The 12,717-nt window shown below is 38.2% G+C and overlaps 1 protein-coding gene across 4 annotated transcripts in view; it reads left to right on the plus strand.

Annotated features, from left to right (window-relative positions):
• Positions 1-12,717, plus strand: part of LOC143257640 (protein eva-1-like) — a 75,945-nt gene that overhangs the window by 58,648 nt on the left and 4,580 nt on the right. For 3 of the 4 annotated variants that reach the window (XM_076516676.1, XM_076516677.1, XM_076516678.1), the window contains exons 5-7: positions 7,482-7,628; positions 7,835-8,014; positions 11,461-11,619. In XM_076516676.1, the coding sequence (XP_076372791.1) occupies positions 7,482-7,628; positions 7,835-8,014; positions 11,461-11,619 (486 nt within the window). Of the gene's footprint in view, positions 1-7,481; positions 7,629-7,834; positions 8,015-11,460; positions 11,620-12,367; positions 12,504-12,717 lie in introns of all 4 variants that reach the window. The other variant, XM_076516680.1, reaches the window with a different exon arrangement.

Consider the following 12,717-nt stretch of genomic DNA (forward strand, 5'->3'; position numbering starts at 1 on the left):
TTTTCCTCATAACTTAAAATATCACGATTAGGATAATAAAAGTATAGTATATTATAAATATTATACTAACACACATCTACATAAATTTTTATGTAAAATGAACGACAAATAAACTTTATAAACAAATAACCAAACAGGATGGAAGAAAGTGTTCGTGCGTCTACTTTAATGGTCAGTTGTGTAGCCTTTTAGGTGAATTACTTGGCGCAATCTCTCCTCATAGCCCTCCATAATCGTTTAACAGTACTCGACTGGTATTTTCTTCCATTCCTCTTTACGGAAGGCCTCCAACTTTTGCAAGTTTTTTCGGATGACGCTGATGAACCCTAGTATTCAACTCTTGCCAAACGTTTTTAATTGGGTTGAGATCGAGTGATTGCGATGGCTACTCCAGAACGCTTATATGGTTCCTCTGCAACTAGGATTACACATATTTCGATGTGTGCTTAGGGTCATTGTCCGAGGGTCATACTTCCGAGTATCATTCTTGATATACTTATATCACTTGCCTAATATATCAACGTACTCTTCTTTTTTCATGATTCCGTTGACGCGGTGAAGGCTGCCTCCACCAGAAGAGCTGAAGCTATAGCATGATCGAGCCATCCCCGTGTTTAACTGTAGGGATAGTATTCTTTGGTAGATTCATTCCCCCTTCTTACGAAAAATATATTGCGAATATTATTGTGGCCGAAAAGCTCGATTTTAGCCTCGTCTGACCAAAGAATACTCTTCCAATAGGTAAAGGGTTTATCTACATGCTTCCCTGCATACATCAATCGTGCTTCTAAATGAACAGGCTTTAAATACGGAGTTTTACGAGGACGGCATGCTTTGAACCCAGAAAAGAGTAACATGTTCATAACTGTAGAGGTGTTTACTTCAACCCCAGTTTCCCTTACTAGTTTCTGTATGTCATTACGTGTTAAACAAGGGTTCCTACTAACTTCTCTGAGAACCTTCCTCTTGGTTCTCCCCTCGGTGTGGATTCCTGTACGTGGTTAGGGGACCTCCCAGGGAAGGTTCTGTTCTTTCTGGTTACCTCCTCCGGGATCTAAATATCCACCCACGTGTTTGCCGTGCTTGGCGACCCGTGAAGGGGAGGAGAGAATCCTGGTGGTTGAGGGGTCCAACCATAACAAACCACTTTGACCTTGAATTCCTGTAGACAGGTAGCTTTGGGGTTGCCCCCCTTGGGTCAGCCGGCTGGTCCAGTGTTGGAAGTTCTCAACAGGTGCTGTGGACATTGTGTCTGATGCTGGTGTTTGGGTATAGTGCTCAAGAAACCCTGGCATTGCTGCAATGTCCTTGCATGACATTGTAATGTGTTCCCTCGTAGGGCTCTATGGTGGATGAGGTTAGTGGGTACCGAAATTTTCCTTTTTTTCTATGGATACTCCTACGACAAATTTAAATAAAATAGTGAAAAAACAGTCAATAGGTAAATGACCACGTCTTGAAGATTCTGATCAGCAATCTTCAACGTCTGTACCATCAGTTGTACCACATTTTCTCATCCTTTTTTATTCAGAAGGGACTGGAGGTACTTGCTCGCTCTCCAAAGTCAGAAAGGAAGCTTTAATCTGGAGACATTAGTTGAAACATCCACATCCTAACACAGTGGACCCCTCTTGAATTCAAATGCTATTGGGGATGTACCTACTGAGGTTACCCATCATGCTACCTTGAATTCATCACGAGGAGTTATTGTTGAGAGGGATTTGAAGAACATCCCCGAGTCCGGAGATTCTCGCTGGTTACTTCGCTCAAGGAGTTTCTGCAGTGAGGCGCATATTCATTCGCAAAGATGGAGTTACACTGCCGAAAAATATCCTCATTTTGACATTTACATCACCACGTGCACCCGCCACTATCAATGCCACCCTACCCGCGTGCCCCGGTGGAAGCTGGATCAGGCAGATTAGTCCAATTTCACTACTCTTGCAGAACTTGATCCTGCCATGGTCTGTCAGCCATGAGTAGACGACTGTGTGGCAGCGATAACTGACTGCAATATACAAGCAGCTGCTCAATGTATTCCTAAAATCTCAACACGTTTTCCGCTATATCCTCGTCCGTCGTGGAATCCTGCCTGCCACATGGCACGGAAGGCTCAAAAACGAGCCTGGGATACTTTCCGTAGATATCCCACACTTTCAAACTGCATCACTTTCCAGCGGGATGGATCATGCTCGATGAGTGAGACGTCAAAGCCAGAAGGAATATTGGATTAAGTACACAACCAGTATATCTTCTATCACCAGTTTCAAAGTCATATGAAATAATATTCGAAAGGTCAGTGGGCAATATAACTCTGTCCCCCTCTCGATGTTGCTCTTTAATTTCCAGGAAGTAGCTGATACCCAGAGCATCACTGATACTCTAGGTGAAAGCTTTTGCCGGGTATCTAGCACTTCTACTTCTTCTTCCACCTTCTTAGCCATCAAGATTCGGGCACCTCTTTCCTTTCGAACTGACTATCTCTTTGATTATAATCGTCCCTTTACACTGGTGGAACTGAAAACGGCCCTTCATCGTTCTGGCAGTACATATGATGGACCAGATGATGTACATTATGACATGCTGCGCCATCTCTCTCCTGCTTCTTTTGCTATTCTTCTGATTGTTTTTAACCGGATGAGGCAGGAGAATGTTTTTTCTAATGCCTAGCGCCAGACTATTATTTTATCTTTCTCTAAGCCTGGGAAAAGTCCCAAGATTCCTTCAAACTACAGTCCAATTGCTTTGACAAGCTGTCTCTGTAAGACCTTAGAGAGGATGGTTAATGCTCGTCTTGTTTGGTTCCTCGAATCAAACAACCTCCTCTCGCCCACCCAGTGTGGGTTCCGACGACAGCACTCCACCATGGACCACCTAATTAGACTTGAAACGTCAATCAGTGAAGCATTTCTCAAATGACAACATCTTGTATCAATATTCTTTGACATTGAGGAGACTTATGACACAACATGGAGGTATGGCATTTTTAATGGGTTACGTGGCCATTTACTCATCTTTATCAAATTTTTATTAACAAACAGGAGATTCCAAGTTCGTGTGCGTTCGACACTTTCCCGTACTTTTCTACAGGAAATTGGAGACCCCTATGGCTGTGTTTTGAGTGTCACACTTTTCAGTATAAAGATTTATGCCATCACTGAACAACTCCCTCTCACCATTGCAAACGGGCTCTATGTCGACGACTTTCACATCTCATGTCAGTCGTCGAGCATGAGATATATTGAGAAGCAACTACAAACTACCCTCAATCGTGTACTGAAGTGGACTATGGCGAACGGCTTTAATTTCTCTCTCTATAAAACCGTTTGCATGCACTTTTTCCGCCAACAGGATATTCACCCTAATCCTGAACTCCATATCGGTGAAGTTTTGCTGCCTGTGGTCCCCGAGACCAAGTTCTTGGGGCTTACCTTTTACTGTAAGCTGACCTTTATACCACACTTAAAGCAGCGACGGGCCAAATGCACAAGAGCACTGAACATCCTCCGTGTCCTCTCTTGCACCAGTTGAGGAGCGGATCGATGTTCCAAGTTAAAGATGTATCGAAACTCGACTATGGATCACTGGTCTATGGTTCTGCCAAACCCTCAGCCTTAAAGATGCTGGACCCCATTCATCATCCAGGACTTCGACTCTGCACTGGGGCTTTCTGCACCTCCCCAGTTCAGAGTTTATATTGTAGAATCTCGTGAGCCTTATCTGCACCTTCGCCGTTTGCAACTGTCTTTACTATATTCTTTGAAACTTCGTTCCTCACCAAAGCATCCCACCTAGGAATGTGTTTTCCTTCCTCAGTGTGCCACACTTTCTCAGAACAGACGATCTGCCATTGCTCCTTTTGGCCTTTGCGTGTAGGCGCAACTGGATAACATTGCAGAATACACTGGTCAGCCCATCCCATCATGACTTATTACAGTCCCCAAATGTGATCTTTCTTTAAGTCATCTGAGAAAGGCAGATACTCCAGATTAGAAGTACCGTTTTTTTATTTACTGAATATATTTCGAACAATCTTTCCATTCCAACTTATATGGATGGTTTCAAATCAGGTGACTGTGGGCTCTGCCATGGTTTGTTGCAGTTCGGTGGTTGCGCACAGAATCCCCTCTACAGCTTCTGTGTTCACTGCTGAATTGTACGCCATTTCACTTGCCCTGGATCATATTGAAGCTAAGCAGTACTCCAATTGCACTATTTTTACTGACTCGCTTAGTTCAGTTCTCTACTGACTCTGGAATCGCTTTACGTTGGCTCACACCCTGTTTTCGTTGATATTCAAAACCGACTGGCCCATTTCTCATTAACATCTACTTCTATACAGTTTTTATGGATACCAGGCCACGTTGGTATTCGCGGGAACGAGCTTACAGACACGACAGCTAAATCTATCTGCTCTGGCACTATCACCACTGTGTCTATTCCATACATGGACTATGGTCTTGTATTCAAGGCTTGGCTCAGTGCCAGCTGGCAGTCGACTTGGAGTGAGCAACGCGATAACAAGTTCTTCTAAATAAAACCCTATATTGGGCTTTGACCGTCTAGCTTTCGTAAGGTTCGGAATGAGGAAGGTGTTCTAACTAGACTACGCATTGGTCACAGTTTTTTAACTCATCGTTTTCTTTTATCTGGAACTGTTGCACCAGTGTGTAGTTTGTGTAACATTCAAATCACTGTAAGCCACATTTTACTTTCTTGCCATCGTTACAATGGCTCTCAATGACGGCACGATTTCAAACATGTTCTGTTCCAAAGTTTGTCCATAACATTAAACAGTATTATTGGTGACGGTGACACTGTCTACCTTGATAAAGTTTTTAGTTTTTTAATGGCCATTAATCTTTTTAATCTCATTTAAGTGTTTGTGACTCTTAAAAGAGAACCACAATTAAAAAGGTGTAATGAATAAATAACAATGTCTCTTGTTCGATTTGTAATTGGAAAATTGCCATAACATTAAATAACTCGACACCAGGACTGGAAAGGCCAACATCAGGTGACTGACGGTGGTTCTTGTACTGTTAGTCTTCTTGGCGGGTTATGATAATTACCATTATTCTACATAAAGTCTTTTACAACTTCTCTGACTCTGGTTTCTCTCTTAACATTGTAGATTAGATGTCAACATTGGTTTTATGCTTTTTCTGTCTTTCAATGATGTTTTGTTTTACCTTCATTTCCTTTTATGAATTTTACTACATTTAATTTATTTTTTACCTTTTTACCGGACGTTTGGCGCAGCTAACCTAGCTGCTTTGTGCCATAAAACACTAAATCAACCAACCTTCCTCTTGGTTCTCTCTGGAATTTTGGTGGGGCGTCCAGAACTAGGAAGGTTAGCAATTGATTCTGTAAGCTTAAACTTAGCAATTATGCTTTGAACAGTAGATTTCGGCACATTAAGTTGTGTAGCAATACCGGAAAGAGACACACGAGACTTGTATTTTACAATAATTCGATTTTTTTAAATCACAGGACAGTTGTTTCCTGTTCGCCATGATGACCAAGTAGATTATGACGGAGACGGTGTTAAATTGCCGGAAGTACATTTTTAGCTGGCTAAATTCCAATAATTATGAACCCAGTGTCAAGTTTTGGAATGGTATAATGTAGTTTATTCGCCAAACTAAACAAAATTTTTACGGGAATATCAGTTTTTTTTCACACGTTCTGAACTGTACAAACACTTTCTGATCCTCCTATTTTTCGTTATTTGTTTAGAAACAGTTTATTTGTCGTTTAATTTACATAAAAAATTATGTAGATGTGTGTTAGTATAATATTTATAATATATCATACTTCTATTAGCCTACTCGTGATACTTTTTAAGTTGTGAGCAAAAAACTACTCGGGTCGCAGGGGTACGAACACTGTCTTAACTGTAGATGATTAACCACAACAACCTAAGATATGAAGATGACACAGCACTACTAACTCTAAAAATTAGATCTACGAAAGTTAGTACATAAAGTAAAGGAAAAACTATAGAATAGACATAAATACTTAAAACACTTAACTCAATGGTAGTAACTGAAAGGACATCAACTGAACGAATACAAATTTTTTACAGTATTCGAAGAAATATTAAGGAGTACCTAGGACATGGCAGTACTGAAAGTGGTAAGAGCAAAATGTAAACTCGAAGAAGAATAGAAATAGGCAAGAGTGCATTTAACAACATGTCAAAAATATCAGCATCGAGTAACAATAATATAACACAGATAAGACTAGCCAAATGCTGTCTAATATCACCCCTACAATATGGTACCTAAACGATTGTAAAGAGATCGAGGCATTTGAAATTGGATTTATAGGGAAGTGCTAAAACTATCCTGAACAGAACATAAGACAAATGAACAAGTGTTAGAAATGGTGAAGCTAAAAGAACACTGTTATCAGTTATCAAGAAAATAACGTGTGATTATTGTAGACATGAGATTAGAAGAAATTTAATATGAAGACTGTGACTGAAAGGAAAAATGAGTAAGAGGAGAGAAAGAAGCAGACCAAGAAATACATGGATGGATAATATCAAAGTAACTGGATTAGAATGGTGAAAAGAAGAGAACAATAGCTCTCCATTACAGCTAATCTGCTTCAAGCAGATGACACATGATAATGATGAAAACTTTCGGACATTCTGAAACCAGAATTATTGGAAAGCAATGGAACTGTGTACCAGAGAACCTACAGAAAGAAACATTGGAAAGCAAGGCAACCATGTACCAGAAAAATTACAACCAACAACATTGGAAAGCAAGGCAACCATGTACCAGAAAAATTACAACCAACAACATTGGAAAGCAAAGCAATCATGTATCAGAGAAGCTACCGCGGGCTGTGCTAGATAAAGAAGATAAGAGTTTTGCTGGGTGTTTTGCTCCTTCAACTGGAAGCATAGAGAAAAGAATACTTTAAAAAAACCAAGGAACGTGTAACCAAAATGTTGAGACAATCAAACTATAGATGTGAAAAGAACTATTTTACCTACAACCTGAATCTGTGGTAACTGAGCCTAGTTTGTGTCAGTATCAAAGTACCAGAGGGCCCACATTAAGGGCATTCTTACATATATCGGGTTAATAATTACACGCATACCAGAACAATATATAATTAACGTAAGTTGTTGACATAAAAACAAACAAAACGTTCAAGGAAGATAGACACTATTTGGAATACTTTTCAGAGTTCACACTGAAAAAAAAAAATTTTTAAGCATTTATTATGATAAAAGGTATGATATGTAAAGGCAGCAAAGTTTCAGGAAATATTACATCCCGTCTTATCACTGTGACGCTACTTCTAGTGTTTATAAAACCATGTATTCTGATCTCAATGTCAGTATGAACTTGTAAACTAGGCTCTATCGCCTTAAATCACTGTTAGACACATCATGTGGGAGTAGGTTACTTTGAATTATTTATAGATCGAAAATGTAGATATCTTCGTGGTTTAAACAGATTGTCAAGTCAGTTATGCAACGGAAACAGTACTGAGAAGCTGCCTTGGGAAAAGAAAGTGTTCAGTTGCAGCTGATAAGGATACCTTTGGTGACCCGAGCTGTTCTCGGGGATCCTCGTTGTTTTTGAAAGTCGTTTACACATGCGGTAAGTGGGATAATCTAACAAAGAAATGCATAGTCTAAATAAAAAAAAAATTCTTGTCATCAAACCTGATTATTCTTAAGCCTTTTTAAAGAATAACTGTTTTTGTTACGTTCTATTGCTAATTAAATCTGTTGGCTAATATTAAAAGTAGACATTTTTATTTAACTTTTATAGAATAAATTTACATCTTTTAACCTATTACACAGTTCCTAAAGAAATCCTAAGAGATCCTGAATTAGATCTAGAAAAAAATAAAAATGACCTTGAAGACGATCATAAGGTATTCCAGAAGGAAGCCAGCTACGATTCTACAACATCAAGCTCAGAGACTGGAGACCATCACAGCAAAGGAATTCAAAGTACAGCTATACAAGACCTACCGCCAGGTGAGCTAACATGTCTCTCAGTTACGCGACTAGTTCATTTTTAATCTATAACACGTTTATTATACATTACGGTGGTTTACACAGATAATTCCGTACTTTGTATTTGCTATTTCTATTTAATGGAACAAAATAATTTCATAATCAGTGATGTTGAGAAAACCCACTTGTAGAGAAATAATATATTCCAAAACGGCTGGTTGAAACGTTGTTCGCTCTTCTACGTAAAATAATTTCATATTTTAAATCAACAAACACCTGGAGTAGTTTTGTAGATAATTCCGCAACTTGTTTGCTTTCTCTGTTTGGTTAAACCGAATGATATCATTACTTTCGTTTGACAAACATAGAGGGAAGTTCCAAGTAAATGTTGAAAAAAACTGTCACTTATAAAAGTTAAGTGTATTTAGCTTGTCCTTTCAACAGCTACGGAGAGTGCCTTTCTGTTTATCTGTTTACTCTGTGGCTTCAATAAGCGCATTTAAAACATTCGAAATTATATATATCTCTTTTGATTCAGAGTTTTATATGCCCTGTGACTTCACTTTCAATATGCTTGTTTTATTATTTGATATGAAAATTAATGCTGTTGACACCATGCATCAGAGGCACTTATTAAGACTTGAATTGTTTATTCCTAATCACAGGAGCAGATGTAAGGTTTGGAAAGAAGGGGATACCAAACTCTTGAACCAGAAAATAGTCTTAAATTTCATATATAGGCCTAGTTTTAACGAAACGTGTATTCGGTTCCCCTAGGTGGACTCAGCAGATAAGCCGATGTGGCTTTGCCATAAGAAAACACGCACAAAAAATATATAATTCTTTAATAATATATTGATCGATATATTGTTGTTGCTACTGGTCTTGTTTTTTAGCGCAAAACTTTACAAAAGGCTATGAGCGCTTTGTTCATCGAATGGAATCGAATCCTGGATATTAGCGTTATAGATCTGTAAAAGTTTGACTGTGTGGATATTTGTGTATTGATGTTGTTAAATACCCAGGAGGGTCAGGTACATTTGACCTCTTCCTCCCTCCCGAACGATTATAGTGTCTGTCTTTAGGGTTTTTTTGTTTTGTTTTTTTAAAGCTTTGGGCCAGAGTAAAAGTATAACATCATACTCAGGTCCATTTCGGGGCTCAAAGATCTGTAAAACTACTGCTGGCCTGTTTTGTTTTGAATTTCGCGCAAAGCTACACGAGAGATATCTGTGTAACAACGGCTGGTATGGGCAGGTTCACAAGGAAAGAAAGAAAGGTAACTGACCGATAGCAGGCCACATGTTTGAAGGGGGTTGTGTAATTGAGTGTAGGAATGTAGAGGGCGTGTTTATGTTTGATTATGTTTATTAATATAGGTATAAAAGTGTTCCTTTGTATTGATTTATCTTGGGCTTGAGTTGTTGTATAAGTAAGGCTCCTTTAATTTTTGCATTTTTATATATTTGTTTATTTAGTATTTGGGTGTTTTCTATAGTTATGTTGTGTTTATTTGATTTGCAGTGTTCGAAAATGTGTGGAGGTGACTTTTTGTGTTCTGTGAATCTGGTTTCCATTTTTCTACTTGCTTGTCCATAGAAAACACAAGTGGGTTTTTTCGTCTTCACGAGGGATATCTGCGTTATCCGCCCCTAATTTAGCACTTTAAGACTAGAGGGAAGGTTACTAGTCATCACCACCCACTGCCAACTCTTGGGCTACTCTTTCACCAAACAATAGTGGGATTGTATTCTCCAGACGGGTGGTATGAAAATTAAAACTTTAATTAAAACAAAATACAGAACAACGTTTCGACTTTCTTATGACACAACATCCCTGTTTGAAAGGGCGAGCATGTTTGGTGTGACGGGGATTTGAACCCACGACTCTCAGTATACGAGTAGGGCCCTAATAACCAGGCCATGCCAGGCCACTGCTAGAGTACTAGGGGGCAAAAACATTACTATTAATAACAAGTAAATTGCTCCAGTTTTTATAAATGATACTGAATAATTATTGTTTATTTTAGAGTTTCACAAATTGAATAATAAATCTCTTGTGTTTTTCGCTCTGTAAAATGGGGGTCCATGTCCCTTGGCTCTTTAAATAATATTTATTTTATCTTATTAATATTTTATTTTATTGGTTTTAGCTAAACAGTCTTTTATTCCTTCACATTTGGATAAACTGACAAAGAACTTAGTTTCTAGTGTTTTTGTTGTTGTTTTTTTTGCTTGCTACAACTCCAAGAATTTCTTCTCCTGCTTTGACTGCTGCACTTTTTTCTTTGTCAATGCAAGTACCCTAACGTTAAGATACGGCCCGGCATGGCCAGGTGGTTAAGGCACTCGACTCGTAATCTGCGAGTGGAGAGTTCAAATCCCTATCGCACCAAACATGCTCGCCCTTTCAGCCATGGAGGCGTTATAATGTTAAGGTCAATCCCAATATTCTTTGGTAAAAGAGTAGCCCAAGAGTTGGCGGTGGGTGGTGATGACTAGCTTCCTTCCCTCTAGTATTACATTGCTAAATTAGGGACGGCTAGCACATATATCCCTCGAGTAGCTTTGCGCGAAATTCAAACCAAAACCAAACATTAAGATTTACTTGTTACGGTCCCTTGTCAAATGTTAACCAGCATTTCGAAGAGTTATTTAGAGTCATTGTTGTTTTTTTTTCTTCGTTCAGGAACGATTCTGTTTCTATTTCAAAATGTTTACTATTGAAATGTAAGTCTTGTTCTGATTTCACTCTTGTACCATTCCATTCAGGCTTAAAGTTTCTAATATCGTCGTAACTGAACATTTCCATACTAGGGTGTCAGCCCCCTTATGGCTCAGTGATAAGTCTGCAGGCTTACGACACTAAAATTCGTTTACTGATCCGGTGGTGAGCAAAAAACAGATAGCCCATCGTGTAGCTTTGCGCTTAACAACAACCAAATCGAACACTAGTGTGGCACACTCATTTTCTTTCAAAATATTTCAATCTCAGTGTCTTGAATTAGGGATTTTTATCGTGGCTCTATGGATCCCATTCTATCGATCTGTTTGTTTGTAGTTCTTAGGAAGCTACACGATGGGCATTGTGCTTTGCCCACTAGGTATCAAAACCCGATTTCTAGCGTTTTAAATTCGTAGTCATATCGCTGTGCCACTGAGGGGACTCTTGATCTAAGATATTACTTTTTCATTCTTTTATTTATCCCATTGTCTTGATTTTTGATGAGTTTTTATCATTTCGTTTGCTTATTAATTCAGTTTTCTCGTTATAAATTTCATTGCCCTCTTCTGTTTTTTACCCGATTAATTTATTACACCATTTTCCTTTTATGGATCCCATTGTCTTAACGTAAGATATTTTATTTTCATATGGTTTCTTGTAACTTCATCATAAGTACGAGTTCCAGAGTCTAATACGTGCATTCTGTTCTCAGCACATCTGTTTATTGTATCTTTCTTTACCAGTGGAACCCGTTATCCCGGTAATCAAATCAACTCCCAAGACAGACATGCAAAGCGACGAGAACATGGAGGGGATGGATATCAACTGTACTGTTATTGAAGGTGATAAGAAGGTAGTTGGATTCTTGACAGAATGGTTTGCAGCCTATAAATTTATTAGCGGTAAGTGATTAAAAGCCCTCGGCTGAAACAGAGGTAAGTCTACGAATTTACAACACTCAAATCAGGGGTTCAATTTCCCTTGGTAAACACAGTAGATAGCCCGATGTAGCTTTGCTATAAGAAACACGCACAAGCGATTAAAAGAAAAAGCTCGATGCATTTCAAAATTACGGTTTCAAGTTTTTTAGGATATTATAGAAATAATATTAACCAAGCTGTTGAAGTAAAACTAATCGTTTTATAACTGTATGGGATCAGAATATTTTTTCTCATTTTTCGCGAGACTTTTACGATACTTGTGCTCCTATATACGCTACATTCACGGCTTTGAGACAAATATATTGACGACTTCGTGCGAATACACTTTGAATATCTGTTACATTTTTAGCCCTTGAATACTGAACAGATTTCAGAAATTGATAAGGCATTTACTGTGTAAAAATTAAATTATTCCTTTAACTTCTATCTCGAACCTTTTGCGAGTCACTGGAATAAACTAAATACCCAAAAAATTTGTGGTTTTTACATGATATTGATTTATGTTGAACCTATTTTTCACATACAAAAAAAAAAAAACGCGTGTTGTTCAATAAACTCGATATTATAGAATAACTTGCATTTCTTGTATTTCTTTACCTACAAACGCACTTGTTCATTGTTCAATATCTCTGTGCTGTAAGAAGAAATTGAATGTTTTGAAATTACAAGCATTTCATTGTGACGACAAAAAAAAATGACGTACTTCCAGTATCATATCGGGAACATCCAACAAAGATCAAAAACGTAATTCAGCATTTTACCATGACTCGATACGCCTTTTCTGATGGATTTTTCCAGCACAAGTCCATCTTAACAAGTACAAGAAGAACATTGTCGAGTAAGAAGTGAGTGAAGAAAAGAATGTCCAGTTTCTGAGAGTTACTGTGCTTAATATAGTGAGAAAAGAATGTCCAGTTTCTGAGAGTTACTGAGCTTAATATTAAAATATTCTGATACAACTTAATTAAATGCGTTGTTGATATTTACTAGCTTTATAAAAGAAATATTTCAAAAAAGTTGAACAGTTTAAAACGTTCTTTCGTGTCTTCCCTAGATTCA

This window comes from Tachypleus tridentatus, chromosome 7 (assembly GCF_004210375.1).
Source record: "Tachypleus tridentatus isolate NWPU-2018 chromosome 7, ASM421037v1, whole genome shotgun sequence".
Taxonomy (NCBI): Eukaryota; Metazoa; Arthropoda; class Merostomata; order Xiphosura; family Limulidae; genus Tachypleus; species Tachypleus tridentatus.